Raw genomic sequence first — 23,059 nt, 5'->3', positions numbered from 1 at the left:
GGAGCCATCTTTGTGGGCCCCTCTGCTACCAAAAACCAAACTGTGCAAAACCAATACACCTTGCTCTTCCCAGGATGTTTCCTATGATAGCTACAATGATAATAGTCAGGAAGCCTGATCAATAAGCAGACTCCTAAGACCTTAAATAGTCCAGTCTGGTATGTAATTGATACGATAAGTATGGCAAATCTTACATTTAAACATTTGAGAGGAAAAAACAATACTGTTGTCAACACGCTCCTGAAATGTTAAAGTAATTAGCATTAAATCTCCACCAGCTAAGAAAAACAAACAAACAAAACAACCCACGAGCTGATGTCTTTTTTCTTTGGCTACAGAATAAAAATACAGGATTGAAGAGAGAGAGAGAGAGAGGTCATGTAGATGTTGATTACACAGCACAAGTGGGAACACAACTGCAAGAGTCATCCATGCTTACACAGGAAGAGTTCTCCATCTCCCCACAAGTGCAAGGGACAAAAATATCCTACCTCTTGAAAAGCAAGTTAATACTTACGTGCTAAATCAGGAGGGATTAGAAGCATAACATTAGAAAATTAAAAGCCATCCATAACTTTTTGCCATTCTGTGTCAAGAACAGCTCTGAAAATCAATATGAAGAGAAACATGTAACTCCATACCAGGATGAATAACAACTAGCTAAGGTAAATATTTTAAGAAAGTCTGAAGGCAGGGTCCTGAAGGCTACCTCCTAGGGTCTTTCAAGGAAAAGTACCTTAACAGTATCAGCGCCAATCCCTGAAGCACTTAATTTGAAGATTTGCAATAGCAACAAATACCTAACATCAGCGATGAAGGTTCTTCCTTCTTACCCTGGATGTGAAGGGCATTTGGCTGAAAAGAAGGGCTTTGTGCTTGTTGGTATGTCTTCAGAGGCATCCCTGCAAGTTGTGGAACCTGAGGAGGTTGTGGAGTCTGTCTCTGCATCACGGGATGTTGAATGGACATTCTCTGGGGGCTGATGTGATGAGAAGGAGCTGGAGCAACAAACCTAGAAGTCCAAGACCACAAACCTGTAAGATCTCCAACACATAAGAGCTAAAGATTGTTTTTACTTTATTTAGATCACTTTAGTTATTTGCATAGATACAGACTTCCAAAATAAGAGTGTGCAGCCCTAATAGAGATGACATATTTTTAAATGGTGATGTATCATTAGACTTAACATCTGGGAAATTAGCAGGCTGAATTGCCCCTTATAATGGAAAACTACTTTTATTCCACTCCTTCTGTGTGTGTGTCTAAACCATAATTGGAGGACATGCCTAAAGGGGGACCTGATTTTGGAGCCACTGCCATCTGTTTATTGTAAACCTTTGTACCAACTTTATTTATCAATTAATAGCTGGTCTTGCTCACTGACAGTGAGAGGTCAGTTCAGGTCATTGGCCACTGAGTTGTTAGGTATTAGGTTCAGGCCCAGGTTTCAGACTCTAGAAATCTTCGTATGTTACACAGAGCTTCTTGACAATAAACAATCTGATGTCAATTTAAAGCAGGTAAGGGCAAGTGTTAAATTGCTTCCAGAATCCGACCACATCAAAATGTTGATCTGGACTCAAACTACAAATTTACAAGACTGGCAGAAGAGAGAATGCTTGAGAACAAATCTGGTGGTGCAGCTGCCACAGAGGTTCATCGCTGCAGGGCTATGTTTTGCACAGCTGTCATTACTGGCACCACAAGGATGTGTGGTGCTTTTGAAGATTTTATACAAGAGTTTTATGGAATTTAACTTTTTACTGATTTTTTTTCTGCATTTCCTCAGAACTGCATACCTCAAAGTCCATTACAGATAGGTCATGCAATCTTTTTTGCAGGCAGAAAGCTAGGATTTTAAGAGCTTCTGTTTGTGTCCCAAACCACCCAATAGACTGATGGGATCCGGCTACTTAATGAAAGCTCAGGAATGGCCCTGGGCCACTTTTGTATCAATGAGAGGAGAGCTGGAAAAATTCCCAAGCACCAAAAAAGAACCATGACATTTCTGCAAAAAGGTGAGTGGAAAGTGACATGTCAAATCTTGTTGCAGATCAGCCTGTCTCTCCACCACTAAAAATAAGCTGCAAGTCTGCTGAGGAGGAATACCTTTCTCTGTGTGCTCAGTGGCTGCTGCTAGGAGGGATCAGTGTCTGCAGTTAACACAGTCTGCTGGTGTTCTAAACTATGGATCCGGTCCCTGTTGTCCTGAGACTGGGCCTCAATATACTAGATGACTATTTTTTTTCCCTAATATAAAAGCATGTTTTTCCTGAAGAAGTGTCAAGGAAGAGTTTATCACACCCTGAATACAACAGAAGGTGCAACTCCAGTAGCAGCTCTACAGAAGACCTCTGGGTAGGGTCATCATACAGGTTATAACTATATTTAAATAGAAGTCACTTGAGATCTTTTATGCTGCAGCTAAGAATCTGAATCTGCCACATGTTATCTCTATGTGGTTTTGACTTCATTTGAAAGGTATTTACTACATTTCTGGTGAATCATAATCTACGTCTGGAGTGTAAGAAGTCTCAAGATGAACTCTGGATGGCGTACTTCCTATTCAGTTTTCTGTGAGAAGCACATTTTTAAGCATATTAGGTAGGGTCTGGATGGTCCTGGTGCTGATGTGATATTAACTTCATAAACATATATTACTTCAGAAAAGCTATATGGATGGAGGAAATAAAAATGTTACTACTGAGCCATTGAGTAATGTGTCAAATATTTAATTGTTCCAGATAACAACTGCAAGTAGACTGAAAGATAAACCAGGGAGGAAGAGAACACAGCATGCACATATTTCACAATAATTCTATTATACATTTTTTTTTTAGAAAGAGAAATCAGTAGTTATATTGTGATAAAAATATCAGAGGTTTTTAAAAAGTGCTGTAACTACCTGGTTATATGTCTCCTGAGTAATAACTGGAGTTAGTTTTTTGTATAGGAGTCACATAGAAAGACTGCTATCTCCTGCCAGAGATTGAGAGCCAAGCACAGGCAGTCTTTAAATACTATGATTATTTTTAAAATCATGGAATATCATCCTTTGTGTTTTCAGGATTAATTTAGGAAAATTAATTTCTGAAAAAGTATTTTAACCAGTAGCCACTAATGGGGAAAATCCTTTTCAAAACTGAAAGTGGAAAGCACAGTTTTACAGATTTACCTTTGATTTAACATGCAAAAAACTCCCTCCCAATAATAATACAGTATATTTCACTGGCAGAGAGGACTCCTTTTTAGTAGACATGGTCTTTATAATTATTTATAAATCAATCTGGCTTACCCATATCCACGACTATAGTTTTCTACTTTTTCTTTCCTTCTGCTTAACAAAAGAGAAACTTGTACTTGTCACAGTCCAGATTTATCTCTGAACAAATCTCATTATATTCCTGGGACAACTAAGCTAATTTAATTGTGATCCTGAAACACTCAGGACCAGTTTGTAATCACTTGGAAACTGTAATCAAGAAGTACAGTCAAGCCCAGGCATCAATTCAATCAGGAACCAGCCAGATTTGCTGAAAGTTGCCCTGTCCTATGCCTGATGTAAAATCCGAGCAGAAATATTTCTGGAGCCACTAAGAAAATCTTTCTTTTCCAATTTTAGCTGTGAAAAAGTGTCTTGCTGGAGAATGACTACATTTGGTAGTAAGCAAGATGGATTACTAAGTTACCAAAGCTTATTTGTTTTGATGAGATTAGTTAAAATGCCCCATACAATGCCACATACTTCACTGGAGCTGGCCCAGTAAACAGTCACTACAACTACATGCACAACCCAAGAAATGTGTGGAAAAGGAAGGGAAGAGGAAAATCAAAGAGTCATAATATGCAGTATAAACTGTGTATTTATATAATGCTTTAATTTAGTTTATATTTTCATGGTTGGCCACCTACAAATAAATCCTTTTTTAAGTGGGGAAACAACCTCTTATGTCTGTGTAGCAAAAATATATATAAGACGTTTCTTTACCTAGAAACCCAAGTGCTTTGCAACTCCTCAATTTATTTCACTGCAACCAAGTATTTTTAAAATTTTTAAAATATTTTTCTTTATATATTGAAAGAAAAGAAACTGCACCTGCATATAAAAGACATAATTTACCTACCATTAATCCATGCTACTCTATGGCAGAAATTGCTTCTAACATTAAATATTTGAGACAGGAACTATGTAACTATGTTGGACGTAGTTCTGTCTTCATTCTTCTCTTTTTCTTTCCTCAACTTTGCAATGTAAATTAAAGCATTTGTCACCATTCAGACAAAATGAATCTTTATGGTTGCTATAGATATGTTGCTGAAGTGGAAATGGAACATTAAAGCTGAAAATCCTGATATTTTTTTCTTCAGAGGCCATAGTTTTCTTTGGACAACTTGCAAACCGTATTTATTGGGATGCTGCTCTTTTACCTGACGGAGTCATTTTTGCTGGGCTTCAGCAGTTTGGGAACACATCCAAATGTTATGTAGTTCACACAGTAAGGTGATCAGGCTTTCATCTGGCTGAGCTGAAGGTTTGGCTGGACAGAGGACTGAACTACAAGCTCCCTGTAAGATGCTGCAGCCTCAAACAGTGTCCTGTACAGTGCTGCTCTTTCGGACAATGTTAAATGAAGAAAAATCCATGAACATTCCTTCTGGAATGCCTGAATTTTATTTCTAAAAAAGTCAAAAATTCTGGGATGGTGTACCCATTTTCTGCTCTTACATTCTTTCTATAAACTCACATTCTTTGAACTCACACCTTAAGCTGTGTCGTAGTGTCTTTACAGATCCTCAGTCTGCTGTCAGTGAAGAAAACATTCTCTTGTGACACAGTTTGTGAAACCGAGCATATTGCACTATAAGTTAGTCTGACTACTTAAAAGTGACAATCAAATAAACATGTTTTAAAAACACATTTAAGGAAATCATACCTTTTGCCAGGAACAAAATTGAACAAATAAGATGTTTTCCCCAAAGTTATGAATATATTCATTTGACCAAAATAATAAAAGCCTAATTTTTTACCTACCTATGATGAATGTTTCTCTCCAATGATTTATCTGCCACACGTTTTATGGGTGTTTTGGTTTCAGGGGGTTTTGTTTGTTTGTTTGGAGTTTTGGGTTTGTCTTGTTTTGGTGGTGTTGTTTTATTGTTGTCGTCCTTTTTTTTTTTTTTTTTTAAGGAATGCAATCTTCTTGCATAACAGAAATATTTTGGGCAAGAAAACCAAAATCTAGATGAAAGAAGGGATGGCAGAAAAAACAAACAAACATTTTGACCAGTACCTCATCTTTTTGGTGAGAAGATTATGTACCATTATGTGGAATTTGAAGTGGAATTTAAGGAAGAGAGCTGTGAGCAGGTACCTCAATATACAGACTCCCTGGAGGGAGACTATGTAACTTTTCATAAAATCTCTCAGTATTTTCTGTGCCTATATTGTATCAGAGAACTAAGTTTCTTGCAAATGTGGCAAAGAGGAAAAAATGCCTTTGGGGAAAAAAAAAAAGTGTGAGAAGATTTCCAAACTTTGCTAGGTTCGCTTTGAAAAGAGATTGTAGCTAGGTGGAACTCAGTAACACAAATCCCAAGTAACAAACAACAGGACAAGAAGGAAACATCCTCAACTTGTGCCAGAGAAGGTTTAGATTCAATAACAGGAAAAGTTTCTTCACAGAAAGGGTGGACAGACACTGGACCAGGCTCCACCAGGGAAGCAGTGGAGACACCATTCCTGAAGGTATTTAAAAGACATGTGGATGTGTGGCACTTGGTGCATGGTTTTGTGGTGGCCTCAGCAGTGTTAGGTTAACAGTTGGACTTCATGGTCTTAAGGGTCTTTTCCAGCCTAAATTATTCTAGGATTCTGTGACTCTATGGCTCGGGTTCAGGGTTAGCCTTACCAATACCTCCCACACAAGCATTTGTCATTTATAGGTGTCGTTTGCCCACTAAAAATAAAACATGTTTAACAAGCAATCCTCTGCCTGGAAAGAAGTTGATGTACTTATTTCAAAACCACACTGTTAACTACAGACCCTCTTTGAGGCAGCCCTTTGTATAATACAGGGCTTTGTAACATGAAGGTTGGAAGTCTTGGCTTCTTGGGTAGAAGAACTATGCAGATGCTTTTGCTTCTGGAAGTTTAGCTTGGAGCTACTTACTATTTTACAGTGAAATCATAAAGGGAATATAAGCACACACTCAGATAAGTGAAAAGAATTACTGCTGCGGAACTTATTATAGCATAATGGTACTGCTAAACTGCACACTCTGGCCCTAAGTTCTTCTTGTCAGCCTTAAGAGTCTTTAGAAATTCCTGTGAAGCTGGGATGCATCATGCTTTAGGGACGTACTGTTAGCTCTGGTTCACAGGTGGATAAAAAATCACATGGACATCAAATCCATGAAAAATATTGTTATTGCATCACATTGATTAACAGGCTAGTTTTTGCTCAGAAGCAAGATGTATATTTGGATAATTCATTACATAAAGAAATAATTTTAAAATATTAATTTCAAACATTTAGCACCATCAATTTTGGGGCACTGAATCACATGTATTAACTATGCCATTTAAACCCATAATTTTTGATTTGAGTTTTAATTAGATTAGCCTTTCATCTTATTTGTATGCTCATGCTTTCTTGTATTACAGTAGTGAGTGAAAAGATAGTGAAGTACATATTCCCTGTTACAGACATGCTTTTAGGTACACATTTGGTACCTTCATTTAATAGCTGCAGTACTTCATATTAGTGGAGCACTCAAAGTTAGTATCAAAGAGCTGGGACAGACAAAATGCAAATCTGCACCTTTATTGTTTATGCTCTGTCCTTTGATAAATTAAGTGATATCTTATATTCAAACTCTCTAACCGTCTTGCACTATGTGCTCTCAGAGTTTTGTATACATAATGAATGCAATATAAGATGTGTTCCATGTTTGGCTCAGTTTCTCACCTTTATAAGGCTTCATCAAGTCCACACTTTCCCTCACACCACCTAGAAGAGAAAGACTTAAAAGAAACCCTCCCATTATTTCTCTATCCCATGGTATGTGGAAATGTAGAGGAAATGCTTTTTTCCTTCCGCTTCTGTCTCTCATAAACCTGAGTCTGCTGTCCAAAAAGTGGCACAGGCCTGGCCCCCAGCATCATCAAACAGCCAAGCCAGTTTGGATCAGCTTCAGTCCAACAAATACAGCCTTCTTCTGGAACGAGTGCTGGTCAGCCTGTCCTAGCTCTTAAATGATGACCCTGGGCATGCACAGCGTGTCAGGAACCGCACAGCACAGAACCACAGAACCACAGAACAATTTGGGCTGGAAGGGACCTTCAAAGGTCACCTCATCCAACCCTTACTAGCATGAGGGGCAACAAATGCTCTACTTGTACCCCTAAATCCTGCAGTCCTCTCAACAATGAGGTTGAAATAAACAGGATGATTCACGCCTTTTGAAGACACTATCTCTGTCACTTTCTGTGCTGAAGGTTTTTTCACATTTTCACCGTTCTCATCACACCCATGAAGTGAAGTGATAGGCTACTTGCAAGGCCCCTAGGCAAGTGTACTCTGTTAGATTCAATACACAGATTCTGCCTTAGTTCTTCTTTCAAACATTCCCCCTAACTTCTGCCCTATGTATTGTAATCAAACCAACACTGCTGCAATACTTTTTTCCTTTTCTGAATTTAAATTGCCATTTGTCACACTACCTAAGTGAAGACAATGGAACATTTTTAAACACAAAGCAGCTCCACATATGGGAGTTAGCACTTCAAGCCTTTTTAGAGAGGGTGTATACACTTAACAAATGAAAAAGGAGTATACCATGGTAGCTTTTTATTATTGTGTAGAGTACTCTATTATCTTGATGTATGAAATGCATTCAATGAATTGAATGAAGGAAGTCTCACTCTAGGCACCTCTGCTACAGTTTTACAGCAGAAGAACCTCAGAAATGGGCTAATAAGATCATTGTCTTTTATAATTACATTTATAACTATAACAACTGTTAATGTGTCCCTTCCTATCACCTCGTGCTCTGGCAATCATTGGGTATGGATGGACAGGCCATGCATTGAAGAGAAAACTATACTGGGACAGAAGAGCCTCAGTGTCAGGCAAGAGAGCATGGACAGCCCCAGAGGTGAGCACAGAGGGCCAGAGCCAGCACAAGGGAAAAAGACCAGGATCATGGGGGCAGGAGTGGGGAGGAAGGGAGGAACAAAGCAGATGAGCTCCAGTGATCATGAGGCAGTAAGCTCCATCTCAGACTGATGCACAAAAACTTCCAGTGGCTCCAGAACTGGCTGAATTCACATGTGAAGTCTGAAATAAAAATTTACTTTCACCTGTAGTTAATTTCTTGACGCCACATGTTCTTCTATCTTCCTGATACAAGTCAGAGTGAATATTGCTTTCATCCAAAGAAATTATGCTCATTTACCAGTAATTGAAACCTAGTGAATGTTGTTTTCAGGTTTATAATTGGGGATTTTGTACTCTTCAAATTACTGTCATATCTGTCACTCAAGGAAATTAAATACTCTGAAATGCATTAGTGAAATACAGCAATTTATCACTTAGAGCACTGAAAAAGAAATTTTAAAAATAATGCTTAAGTATCCATGAGCAGATTGTACCAGCTTAGTATTTTGTGTGATGATATCTTCCTGACTTTTCCACTAAAAAACATTTACTTAGGCCTGTTCAGACTCGTGATTTGGTACACTTCTGGTTCAACGAGCTATAGATTTCTATATTTATAGTACCATATACTATCTAAATCATTGGAAAGAGTGCCGAAAATAATTTAGGGAATGTCTAACGATGAAAATCAAGACACATCCGAGCAATTGATTTTTATGTCACCGAAAGATCTAAAATCATAAAATTTATCATACCTAACCAGCATATGTAAAAATATACATTAGTGGAACAGTCATAAAACAAATCCTGACTATAAATCAAACTCAAAACTAGTGAAATAAAAATTTGTTCATTATTTGTTGTTCTTCATAAAATGGCAATTAAAAAAATAAAGGCAAGGTCTTCCTTCAGAAATGCTTAGTATTGGGAGAATATTGACAGAATATGACTCTTCTCCCACAAGTAAACAGAAACATGAATCTCAGGGCCCCCATACTGTAAGGTATGGCTGTGGTCATCTGAAGTACAGCGTGCCAGCTGGTATCACTTTCCTTGCTTAAGCCCTTCACTGGGATCAAGAAGGGACTGGAGGAAGTCCCTGAAATGGAAATGGATGGAAAATCTCCCTCTCAGACTGGAATAACATGGTCCACTTCACCTCTCCTCCTGACAAACCCCTGTCCAGAGCAGTTGTTAGGCCAGGGCTGCCACCAGTGCCTACCAGCAATTGTATTTCCCCCCACCTTGGCAGCTCTGAAGACAGTCCAGCCTCAGGCTCAAGCTGGGAAGCACAGGCTCTTACCTCTCTGAGTCAGCAGCTGTGAGAAGAGGTACCTGGGGAGGGTGCAGAGGACTGCCCTGGATGCTTTGTCCTGGGGAAGAGTGGCTGCTGGGGTGGGGCAAGGACACTGCCCCAGCTGCTGCTCCACTTTGATTTATCTGTGTGCTGGGGATCACAGCTGCTGAAAGTAGAAGAGAGAAATAATGCCCATCAGGCAGGAAACAACGCTGATAACTTACCAAGCAACAACAATATTGATAAATGACCAAACACCAACATATAACCCCTCCTGTCGAGCTGTAGTGCCAGCTCTTAGCAACTAACGAAACTAAGGGTTTTCTGAAGTGTTGTTTTCACAAAGAGAAGAAGAACCACATGAAAATAAGTAAGTATTCTTTGTTGCTTCCAAATGACACTTCCATAAAACCAGGCATGAATGATCACAGCCATGTTCATTGTCTTGGAATTTTTTGTCTGAATAAGGCTGCAAATCTTCTACACTCTTCTATTGTAGAAGATGTGTCAATACTCCTAAGATCTGTATTTTCAGAACTAGTGAACAGAAAGAATAGTTTCATAAAATGTGAAATGCTTTCTACATTTTTCCCTCATCTGTAAAAATTACAAATTTCTTGAAGAGCATTATTACTATCATTGGCCCAGACTCCTCAGTAATACATACAAAAAATTTTAAACCATCTTTAACAGCTTAATAATTTTCTATGTGTTTTCTCTTGGATTTTTTTCTAATAAGGAAAGTTTCCTGCCTGTTTCCTTACTGAATAAACAAAAAGCAATATAGGACTTTGTTGAAATGTCCTAATTAGTTGATCCCAAATCCTATAATTTTATTTTCTGGTCACCCCTTTAAAAAAAAAAGTTTAAATCAGACATATATAAATCTTTGTATCTCTGAAAATCCTATTACACAGCTATTTCTACTGACATTTGTGTCAAGTAGCTTATGCTGATGTTGACTGGCAGACAAATGCATGCTCCTAAATATTTTATGAACCCAGAGAATGAATTAGATAGTCTGTCTAAAAGATAAAAATTACTTCTCCTGTTTGTCTGTCATATCTGTCTCTTTAAAAAAAAAAAGGTATTGTTCAGGCCTAGTTACAGAGTGAAATTCTACCTATAAAATTTACATTATGCTAGTGAGTATGTTGGAGCTAATGATTTGAGTTTCTTGATAAAATCCTAGAGTTTAAACCAGTTCCCCAGGGGGCACTATCACTAGTAAAACATCTTTCTAGGCTGAAATATGTCCATGGATGCTGCAATCCTAGCAGAAGAAACACTGCATTAGAGGTAGTCTCACCACAGATCAGTCTTCAAGGAAATGATTTCACAGGTCATAATTTTTCACACACAAGTGTGAATTCTGCTACAGAAGATCAAAAAGGTGAAAATTCACCTTGTCTCCCAAAGCCTCAGCCTGTTCTTGGAAAGACTCTATTGATCCTTACAAGCCCACCTTTGTGACACACTGGATAGTCAACAAGCTAAGACAGAGTAAAAAAAATGCTCAGGAGTCTAATCATGCTGTAGCCCCATTAAGGAGCAGCCCTGGACATTTTTCAGCTGCTGGAAATGGCACACAGTGCAAGATGACAGACAGGAAACCCTCTGTGAATAAAAGCATCCAATACAGATGCTGTAGAGGTAATGTCAAAGATATGGGGAAGTTGACATTGGTGGTCAAAGGTGGAGGAGTGGAGGCTGACCTGGAGGTGCCAGGCTCTGCTCTTTGCTAACTTGTTTGTGGACCAGAGCCTCCTAATAACAACTCAAGTGATGACAGACATCTGACAGAAGACATCCCAAACCTTAAAGAGGAACACAGGAGGAAGGTCCTGCAGGAAGATGAGATATCACTTAAAACAGCAGAGTAATTTGCAAAGAAGAAGTTGAGGACATTTTCTTAGCAAGACAGGAGAATTTTTTTTCCCAGTTTGCTCATGTACCCCAAAAATTATGTTTTCCATGTCTGTGTCTCAGCGTAGCATCAGGACAAGTGCAGAAGATAAAAACAAAGGAATGAACTTTTGTAATTCTTATTTTATCTTTCATGCAGCACAGAAGAAAATACTGAAAAACAACGAAGCACACATTCTGACAGCAAAGGAACAGAGAATATTTAACGAATCAGGACGCTGCTAAGGAAAGCCTCGATTGTCTAAATGAAAAGAAACTGTTTAAATTATTCCTTGGCAAAATAGGGTAACTTGCATTTTACCATGACAAAAACTAACAAAGCTGTGTAAAACTATACAATGGCTTAGTTTACTGTAATTTTTGCATTTAAAATTAACCTCTTCAGGATCAGGAGTAAAAAGGTTGGATTCTGACCAGGTGTTCAGCACACAGTAGCAAAAGTTGTTCGTCTTGACGTAGCTGTTCTCTTCCACAGCCATCATTAGCATTCCATGCAAGTATTTTGTAAGCCATGCTTGCACATTTTCTAGCTGGTTCAGGCTGAGTTTCATGTGAGTTACTTGCTCAAAGCGTTGCCAGTAAATACCTTCCCAATGTCTTTTCAGTCCATTAAATACCTGATTTAGATGGTGTGAAACTGAGCAAAGCATGGGTTTAGGAGGGGTAGGTCATGTTTGACCAACCTGGTCTCTTTTTGTGACCAAGTGACTCACTTGGTGGATGCAGGACAGTCTGTGGATGTTCTCTGTTTGGACTTCAGCGGGGCCTTTGGCACTGTCTCCCACAGCACACTCCTGGAAAAGCTGGCAGCCCCTGGCTTGGACAGGAGCACTCTGTGCTGGGTTCAGAACTGGCTGGGTGGCCGGGCCCAGAGGGTGGAGGTGAACGGTGCCACATCCAGCTGGGGCCAGTCAGCAGTGGTGTCCTCAGGGGTCTGTGCTGGGCCAGCTCTGGTCAATATCTTCATTGACATGGATGAGGGGATTGAGTCCTTCATTAGTAAGTTTGCAGATGACACTAAGCTGGGATCATGTGTTGATCTGTTGAAGGGTAGAAGGGCTCTGCACAGAGACCTGGAATGGTTGGATGGGCAGAGTCCAATAGGATGGAGATTAATAAATCCAAGTGCTGAGTCCTGCATTTTGGCCACAATAACCCCCTGCAGTCTCACAGGCTGGGGACGGTGTGGCTGGAAAGGGACCTGGGGGCACTGGTGACAGCCGACTGGACATGAGCCAGCAGTGTGCCCTGGGGGCCAAGAAGGCCAAAGGCATCCTGGCCTGTGTCAGGAACAGTGTGGCCAGCAGGAGCAGGGAGGTCATTCTCCCCTGTACTCAGCACTGGTGAGGCCACACCTCGAGTGCTGTGTCCAGTTCTGGACCCTCAGTTTGGGAAGGACCTTGAGACGCTTGAGCGCATCCAGAGGAGGCAACGAGGCTGGAGAGGGGCTGGGAACACAAACCCTGTGAGGAACGGCTGAGGGAGCTGGGGGTGTTTATTCTGGAGAAAAGGAGACTCAGGGGTGCCCTTATCACTCTCTACAACTCCCTGAAAGGTGGCTGCAGTCAGGGGGGATTGGTCTCTTTCTCCAGGGAACAACTGACAGAACCAGAGGTCACAGTCTCAAGCTGCATCAAGGGAAATACAGGTTAGATTTTAGGGAAAAGTTTTTTACAGAAAGAGTGATAAAGTTCTGGAATGGCCTGCCCATGGAGGCGGTGGAGTCACCATCCCTGGATGTCTTTAAGAAAGGACTGGATATGGCACTCAGTGCCATGGTTTAGTTGAGGTGTTAGAGCATGGGTTGGACTCAATCTTGAAGGTCTCTTCCAACCTAAGGATTCTGTGACTCTGTGAAATTTTCATGACAACCAGCATGCTCAAGTGTAGTACCACCATATAGGTCCACACACAAAGATGTAGAATTAAATGCTAGTTTTAAGTGGGTTTTAAACAAATGGAGAAGAGGTTTAGATTAGATGTCAGGAAGAAATTCTTACTGTGAGGGTGGTGAGACACTGGATAAAGTTGCCTGGAGAAGCTGTGGATGCCGCATCCCTGGAAGTGTTCAAGGCCAGGCTGGATGGATCGTTGAGAAACCTGGTAAAGTGGAAGGTGCCCCTGCCTATGGCAGGGGATTGGAACTAGATGACTTTTAAGAATTCTTCCAATGCAAACCATTCTGTGATTCTATGATTATGTAAAAAAAGGGTGGCTACAAGAAGTCTTATCAATTCAGGATAAACTAAAACATTTAAAAAATTTTTATACATATTCAGATATTTTGAAAAAAAACAAAAAAAAACTCAATAAAAGCCAAAGAATCATGAGTGCTGTTCCTCTGTATCCCTTAAAAAGTCCAAGCTACAACATTATTTACAAGATGATTACAGCTTAGTCCCAACTTAGTCCTGACTGTGAATCTCAGATTGTGAACCTCAACTGGGACAAAGTTTCAGCCAAAAGGAGGAAGGAGTCATGTTTTCTTTTCTGGAGCCTCATCACATATTCATTTATCAGTACATAAGAATTTTCCATGAGAATATTTCTGCAAACAGTTCTCTATGAGAAGCTAAATTCACATGTAGCCTCACAATGCATAGGAACAATTTAGGTGGTTGCAAGAGAAAAGGATGATCCTGAATAAGGTTTCTTTAAGAAAAGAAAGCCAAAAAGTAGTGTTGAAACTGTCACAGAATCTAAGGCCAAATGGAGTCAGAAACCTGTAATTTCATGGAACATATTTAAATGCCTGAAAGTTAAAAACAGAGGCCCTCACAACTACTAAAATATTGCATTAAAATGTTAACATCCTGCCCATTGCCCTCTTGAGCTTTAAGATTTATTATCACTCATAACTTACTGATAGTTTCAAATTTTTTTGGAATGTTAACAAAAAAATTATACATGTAGGCAGGTATGACAAACGTATTTTAGTAGGAAAATCTCAGATATTTAACTGAAATAATACAATAGGATTATACATACATTCATGGTGTAAATGCGTTTATTGTCTATTCACAGTAAATTGTATATTTATACTCACAATGCAGCATTTCAGTTTCTTAATGAAGATCAATTGAAAAACTGATATGTGATCCATGAATAAGGCAGAGGAAAAATACTGTGATTTTAAATAAAAATATGTATTCAAGATGTCTACAAGGAATGGTAGAAGTAAATTGGTTGCAGAATCAAATGCCCATAGAACAAAAATATCCATCTATGTTGTATTAGGTCTTTTAATGAGTATAATATGATTGGTTTTCCTTCCCTCCGAAAAACATAAAAACATGTTCAAAATCTTTTTTTATATTGCTTTTCACATTCTATCCTTCTTATGAGATAGATATGCATTTCAGAGTACATTCTACTCTACAAAGTGATCCCTAATACTAAGTGAGGAATAATACAGCAGCTTTTTATCTGTCTTATTTTATACCTGGGTAAATATCACAAGCAGACCCTGGGGAGTGTCCCATGGTATTATCTACAGCATCCTGTGGTGACAGGACTGGCCGGAGGGGCTGGATTGCAAGGCAGTCATTCAGGATGTCCTGGCCAATCTCTGAGCTTGATCGCAACTGAAAAACAAGCGATAAAAAAGGAAAAATTATAACAAAAGATGGACATAGACAAAAGAAAGGAAATAATCACAAAAATCTTAAGACAGTGAAAAATGAAAATGAAGAAATGTTGAGGTTAGAGAAAGAAATAGAGCACAATCAGAAACCTTCCCTTTTAAATCATCATTAATACCATCCTTTCAATGTAGCAGGCACTTTTTGAACCTGAGGAAGAAAACACTTCCAGATGCTTAACAAGACTACACTTAGGACAAGCACTACTTGCAGGATCTTGGACAGAAGGACTTCAGTGCTCTTTTGTCACAGACTGCAAAAGAGAGGAGTGGCCTAGATAATGGCTGTTGAAGATTCATCAAATGTCTGCCATGCTTGTGCCAGCAGAGGGGTACTATAATGGATACAAATATTTTCATGCTGGTTTAATGCCCTGAACTGCTTCACCATAGGACCAGAAGAGCAGAGGTGCTCATAACACTGGAAATGAGTGACTGGGAGCAACCACTTAGGAGAGGTAATATACAGGCAGGTGGAAATAGGACCACTTCAATATGGACTAAAGCTCCCTTGAGACACCACTCTTAAACAGACTAGGACTGTATTTGTTTCACATTACTGCAGAACTGAGAGTGCTCTGTCGTGGCTGCAGCACTGTAACAAGGATGGTGTGGCTGTAATGCCAAACTGCACCCTGAGGGTTAGGACAGATTATGGATGCTGCTGCACGCTGCTGGGACTGAGGCCTGTCCTGATCTGCTGCCTGATGTTAATGTTATATATATACAAAAATTGTCTGTTCCTTTAAGTAATTTTGTTTCCATTTAAAAGCCTGGAAAATGAAGGTCTGTGTTTACAAGCATGTGGGCTACTGCAGTGGATGAGAAGCTCATAAATATCCTGTCATGTCATCCAGGTTCGTGCAGCATGATGGAAAGAACCCTGACCTAGTGCACTTGGATGAGCTGCACTTTCCCAAGAAGAAAATCTCACAGGGGCCACTGACGCTTCTCCTCCCTTCTTTGGTGCCATGCGGGGTGAGCAGGTAACAGTTAACTAGAAGATAGCCTAGCACCTCTAAACAACTCCTAAGGGGAGGAAGAGGAACTAAAGACAAATTTCTGCACATATTATACTCAGGAATTAATCACAGAACAGTTTTCATTTGAAGGAACCAAGTCCCAGCGCCCCTGCCACAGGCAGAGGCACCTTCCACTAGATCAGGCTGTTCAGAGCACCATCCAACCTTGCCTTGAACACCCCAGGGATGGGCAAATGAAGAAAGAAAAGTAAGAGGAAATGATTCTTAATGCAACTATAAAAGACCCATTGCCACAAGACGACCCTTGTGACACAGAATGCTGATAAACACTCAAATTACTTTTGGTAATATGCACTACTGTAAAAACAGGGCAACTGAGTGAAGAGTTGGCCTTGCACCCCCTAAACACCCGACCCTGTAGCTGGAGATACTACATAGCCTGTGATACCTATGCACACACTCTGCGTGCTGGAGATTTCTTCTCTTAAAAACTTAACCCGCCGTTATTAGGCCCAGAGGTACACTACCTCTGTGAGGTATATTTGCTCTTCTAGAACTGTAGGAAGGGGGAGAATGGATGGGGAAGAGGCAGAAGGGAAGAATACCCTGACAAATTATTTTTTTTGTTATCCATATTTACAATCTGTTGTAAGCAGAAACATTTCTCCCACTTTGGTACATGCCATTTTCTGCTGTTATCCAGTAATTGTGCTAGGTTTCCTGCTATCACTAGTAACATGGCTTTTTCATGAAACTCAGTGCTTGTGAAATTAAATGTCAAATATATCCTCCATCAAATCCTTACACTACATTATCAATAAGCCTTATGTGAATTTAAATTTCTATGGAATCTAAAGTTAATATAATATGAAAAACCTGACTTCTATAAAAGAATCAGGATTCTATCATACAGAATACACAATCACAGAAGATGCCTGTGTGAAGTTGTCTGAATTATTTTAAGAAACAGATAAATTTTCTACATCAGATGGCACTCACGGATAAAACAGTGAGAAAAACAAGAAAATGAAAGTATTTCCACATTAGCTACAAGAAATAAGTAATTATTTTAAAATAAAATATGCAACCACCTATTTTACAGATTTTTCTAATTTGCACTGTTCAGGAATCTTGCATTTGCATATCCTTTGACATTTAGAACAAATCTATCATGACAATCTGTGCTGGCATAAATTTTCTGGCTTTTCAAGCCTTATAAAAATGAAGAAAAAAATGAAGAAAACCTAGGATCATCAACAGAACACCAAAAATAGAGAAAGAAACACTGTGAGACAGCTGTGATCTGATTTCTGAGGATAGTTTGCATTTCATGCATTGCCTATAGTTGCTTAGTATTTTCAATCACAAGCTCTAGAAATACAATCACAAGTCAGAAAAGGGCATAATCCAACACACTCTATATCAGTCAAATATTTTTACATATTTCACAGAAAAGTTATTAATTTTTTTAAACTTAATTAAAATTTTTAACTGAAAGCAACGTCTTGCATTGTGACCAATGCAGGGAAATTTGGGCTATGATTCTTCTTTAGTACATCAAGAAACAGAATGAACAATGAAAAGACTAATTACCTTAAAACCAAATAAAAACCACAAACCATTCACTGCAACTGTAAAACTTTTTTTTCAGTTGGAAAAGCTAAAAAGGAGAAATAATAATTGACCAGCTATAACTGCTGCCATCCATTTCTTGCTCTGTTCTAACAACACTGCATTTCTTTTCCAGCCTGGACTGCAGACTTACCATCCAAGTGTGTAAAAGGAAGCTGACACTCTCTTTGACGTCTATATGAGTTGTATCCCAGCACAGATTTCCCACCACTGTGACAGAAATACGTCACTTCCCCATGACCATCTTGCTTCTTTCATGATCACTCAGCTGAGCACCAGTACAATCATGCTGGGACTGAAAACTTGGCAATCTGTTTTTAAGAGCTGTATGGCCATGGAATTACCTCACTGACTGGTGAAATCAATAACTGACAAGTCTGACATGGTGAGCACAGCCACCTCCCGTGTGCTGGAATGTAACCTAAATTTATGGCTGACCAAAGTGCAAGTTAACAATCAGTTGCATTACTCACCTAAAACTCCCCTGTATTTGATATTTGGTCCAAATAATAGTTTTTTAATTTGATAGCTCAATTTTATGGTAAGAGTTGTGAAGTTTTGTATTTGGAAATACAGAAGCACTTCCACTATCACAATGTGGCAGTTTTTTCTAATATACAAAACAAACAATATTTCAGTCATGGTTTACAACTGTTTTACTTATGTGAAAATCAGCTAATGTTTACTGCCTTTCAGAACAATGGATGGAAATTCTACTCCTGCACATTTTGCATATGAATAAGTAATTACCCAAATTAAATGAAACAAGCTGAAATAATTAGAAGGGTGTAAGATTCTTATTCCTCAGTTTTCAATTTCATTACATTTGAGTTCAAAAGCAGAGGCATGCTGTTGATTTGATGCATGACTTAATCCCAGAGAAAATGTCTCCTTACAAGAAAAGATAATTTTAAAAAAATTTCTCTCACTAATGTGTGTTTCATCTGAGATCTGCATGTTTATTTTTGACCTGACTAGTTTCTTCAGCATTGCTCCTGTATAAGAGAAGTCAGACACCATCAAGGAGAACATACAATAGGTGTGTTTATGAATACACTTCATAAGAAAAGAAGCAGTATAGCTTGAGAAATCCTAAACCACACAAAACAGTTCAGTAATTTCAAAACCTGCCTGTACGTATTCAGATTAACTCAATTAATTCTTCAGTAAAGTCTAGACAGTGTCAGTCATTCAAACATGCCAGTTATCTCATCAAACCATAACATTTTAGATCTTCCTTACATAAACATGTGCTTAATATACATGCATGCTGTGCACCGAGTAAAGTATTTACATATGTGAGACATTAGGTAGAGTATATTTATTTTCATACAGGTTAGATGTGTGTCTGCCATGTCTAAAACTAGCAAAAAATCCCTAACTAATGGTATGTTTCATTGACAAGAATTTTTTACACTAACTGTAATTGTTCCACAGATCTGTTTTTGTTTTGTGTATAAAGACAAGGAGGAATTTCTGCTATTCACATAGTCTGTGTATTAAGTTTAGTAATGTCAAGGTCAAAGTAGGTGGTTTTTACTCATTTTCATTGCCTGTAATTTAAGGTGTCATTGCGAGAGCAAAGCACGATCTGTCTACACAGGGCCACATTGTACTAACTTTTCTGTAGGAGGACCTGTAACTTAATATTTACTTGTACAGTTAGAGTAAAATTATGTCCTGCTAGTATCATGACATTGAGAGTACACAGATGTCACCACTAGAAAATTTTAAATTTATGAAGTGATGCTGTAAGACAGTATTTACTCATATTATGGTTTTTCTTGCTGGATACAGATCATCCATTTACTCACAAAGATCAGCTTCAAGGTTGAGCACTTTCTTGCACAGTACTAAACCCTTCTGACAACAGATGACACAGAATCAATAAAAATTGTCTTAATTCTTGCCTCTGCAGGCTACAGACATCTTGGGGCAATGAAGCAATGCAGACAGAAGGGATTTCTCTGCACCCTTTGTTTTCAGGGAGTCATCTGTACAAGACTTCTAAAGAGAAATGTTCTGCTAATTGTCTACCACAGCTTTCAGATATGCATCTCTGTGTGTGTGTGTGTGTGTGTGTGTGTGTGTGTGTGCTACTTTTCCCTGTCTTTAGATCCCATTTCAATTAAACACTGGGCCAGAAAAAGCAATAAAAATCAAGCTCAAGTAGCCCACCTGCACAGTAGTGATGTTAGGTTCTATGCAAGAAATAGCTACTTTTGGTACTCTCAAAGTTTTACTATACTGAACATTTGAGTTCAATATAAAAATGGTTTCCATCTTCATGTTCTAGCATAGATCACGAAAACACATCAAAAATGTTTTTCAGTGTCTTGCATTAAAAATCAAAAAGATCTGGAACCTACACAATTAGGTAACCTTGGCAGATTTCAAGTCAAGAAGAAATTCTGATTTTAAAGCAATATTATAAGAGGAAAACACTGTTGCATTAATATTGATAACATTAAAATGAATTCTACTTTTATTATATATAGAAAAGAGAATTTTCTTTTGATTGGTATCCTCTAATTTGAGGAATATTTTGCATTAAATCATTGCTAAAACAATATAGATTACCAAGATGATCACTTTAAGGGAAAAATTGCAGCTGGGACAGATCTGAATGGAAACTTCTAACTAAAGAAAAACCCCGAAAATCTTACTTTAAAAAAGGGAAGTACAGTTAGAGTGAGTGCAGTGGCCTTTTATCTAAAATACACAAACAAGCCACAGTCCAGTTGAAAATTGAAAAGCAGTCATACAGATGTTTGAACCCATACACACACTCACACACAAACACACACACATATATTATCTCTCTTCCTATCCCACATCGAGTTGTATCAAATCTGAAATGTTATACAAATTATACCTATGGCTCTTTTTATTTCATCCTCTTCTTCAGGCAGTTCCAAGAGGCTTGTAGCTGATTTTATACGTGAACATCAGTCTAATACCTGACCAGTTCAATTCAAAAAGCAGGAAAAACCTACTGTTTCGTGCCAGACTGATTTGGGGATATAGCTATTATACGATATTGCTAAGAATCCGTTCTTCCAAGCAAATGCAGCCTGACAAAGAAAACACTTCTACTGCAAAATTATTTGCTTTCTCGTTCTAAAAATACACCTGTTTGGCAAATTTTCACTTCATGAGAGGAAAAATGTGTAAAATAAACACATACTTATCCACCAGGTGCTTCATTTAGCACAAACATATTTCTCTCCTTATCACAGATTACTGAAAATTGCCATGGTAATCTGTAGATTAATAATGTCAACAATTGTTTATGCAGAAATAGGTTTTCAGATTTCATTTGTAATTTTTTTTTCTTGAACTGCAGCATCCTTTACATAACACTGGCCTTCACTTTAAATACCTAATTCTGCATTTATCTCCACTTGAACCTAAATGCATGCATGACTCTCTTCAAAATAATCTCTTGAAGAGAGTCTAGGACTAGAACTGAAAAGCTCTACTACTCTACTATCAAGAAGTCAAAATCATTAGCCTTCAGCCGTATGACTTCTACTTTTGCCAAGATTCTTCAAGGCATCCCTGTACATTTTCATTGTCTGTGAATTGTCTGTTTAGCATGCTGCATGGCATGATACCAGCCAGACGGGAATTTGCTAACATGGTTTTGACTATTAGAGAGGAGGCAATCTTCAGTGCAGTGTGCTGGTCACTCAGGGGATCCTTCCTCCAGCTGAGTGTCCTGAGCATCACGTAAACAGAGTGTTTATTGTACACACCAATCACACACTCTTCAGCTATCCCCACTGGCTAGATGTTTATGTATTACTTTATTTTACACAGCTGTACCCCTTGTCAGAAGTCCTTAGAGGTTCTCTGGGACCTTCTTTGACAGTTTTCAGTGTCGCATGTCCTTTTCATGTGGCTCAACCCTCTTTTTCGTGTAAGGGCAATATCGCTGTTTTGCATAACTTCTGCTTCATCAGCAGAGCTCAGTGGCATCCTGATTGCATTTTGTGTGGCTTCTGTTTGCCTAAATTACATCCTTCATCTATTTCTCCAAGGTTATGTTGTTCTATTCTCCTTATCAGAGTAAAATGCTGCTCTGTTCTGCTGTCTTTATCAGGCAAGAAAATGATGTGAAGTGCTAGTTAGGCTAGCACTGCTAACTTTCTGAGTTTCTACTGTCTCTGATTTACTGTGGGGCACTTTGTCAGGTTGGGTATTTTGCTGCTGTTAAAGCCATAATTCAGCCCTCACCAAATGGGCACTGCAAGTGAGGCCAATATAAGGCTGCTTCAGGAGCAGTACTGAAGACTCCAGAATCAGCACCTGCCAATGCAGCTGCCCGAATCAGCACCTGCCAATGCAGCTGCCCAAATCCAGATCCAGCAGTGTGAAATCACAGAGATTTCACCCTGGAACAGGAACCCTCGTTGAAGACAGTAGTAAAGACTTGGAGGGAATATATGCTGGAATCAGGGTGCTGAACTGCAACCTCCTAGGTATCTGTGCACAGTTTAAATCTTGCTTGCTCAGACCCTGGTGTTGCTTAAGGAGCATAATGAACAGGACAGTGCATTCAAAGCCCAGACTGAAGTTTGATAGGCTAATGAGAATCATAGAATCATTCAGGTTGAAAAATACCAGTATGATCACCAAGTCCAAGTGTACACCCAGCACTGCCAAGCCCAACCACGGAGTCTTTCTACCAGAAGAGAGAAAGATTCCTGTTCTATCAAGATCATATTCATGCATATACTGTCGTGGGGAAGAGAAGAAAAAGAAATAGAGAAAAGGATATTGTTTGATATCAAAAATGGACCTGAAGAACATGAAGTGTTATGAGCATGGAATTGTTTACAGAATTTTGAGACAATCTAGGTTGGTTTCCTTTTTTTTCTGCCACAGGTGTTAATGTAATAAGGGTGACAGCACTCATTTTTTCTTTCTTATGCACTTTTCAACATGTCACACTGCCAGAGCTCACAGGTCAGGACGGAAACCAAGTGCAGGAAGGAATCAGTATATGGAATAACAAATGTTAACCATAAGTAAAATGAACCAACAATCTCCTGGTTATAAAATGGCCACAGCTGTCAGAGCACCATGAAAACCACTGGGGGATTTCGACTTTTCCTTCCCCCTGGTGAGCAAAGTTCTAAACGTAGTGCTGGCAAAGCATGTCCCCCACAATGGGTGTTCCTTGAGAAGCATGCCTTGCGCATCCCACCTCAGCACAGCCAGTGGCACACGGCTTTCACAGCCTCTCTTCCTCTGTCCCACTGACCACGCTCTACAGAACTGGTCACTCCTAGTCACAACAGTTTTCCAGCAAATTGTATTATTAAATTCCTTAAACACTGCTGCCCATTCATAATCCCTTTTTGCAAACATGCCTTTCATGAAAAGTTGCTGAATGCCATGGTGTCTGATTTATATT

At 39.0% G+C, this 23,059-nt stretch overlaps 1 protein-coding gene across 1 annotated transcript in view; it reads right to left on the bottom strand.

Annotated features, from left to right (window-relative positions):
* Positions 1 to 23,059, bottom strand: part of GLIS3 (GLIS family zinc finger 3) — a 112,204-nt gene that overhangs the window by 6,292 nt on the left and 82,853 nt on the right. Inside the window, exons 5-7 of the mRNA XM_058824140.1 lie at positions 14,825 to 14,966; positions 9,463 to 9,622; positions 834 to 1,012 (exon numbers count right to left, since the gene is read on the bottom strand). Of these exons, the coding sequence (XP_058680123.1) occupies positions 834 to 1,012; positions 9,463 to 9,622; positions 14,825 to 14,966 (481 nt within the window). The remainder of the gene's footprint in view (positions 1 to 833; positions 1,013 to 9,462; positions 9,623 to 14,824; positions 14,967 to 23,059) is intronic.

The sequence above is a fragment of the Ammospiza caudacuta genome, chromosome Z (assembly GCF_027887145.1).
Source record: "Ammospiza caudacuta isolate bAmmCau1 chromosome Z, bAmmCau1.pri, whole genome shotgun sequence".
NCBI classification, from domain to species: domain Eukaryota; kingdom Metazoa; phylum Chordata; class Aves; order Passeriformes; family Passerellidae; genus Ammospiza; species Ammospiza caudacuta.
Note: the sequence above shows the minus strand (reverse complement) of the source record. Positions and strands in the feature narration are given on the sequence as shown.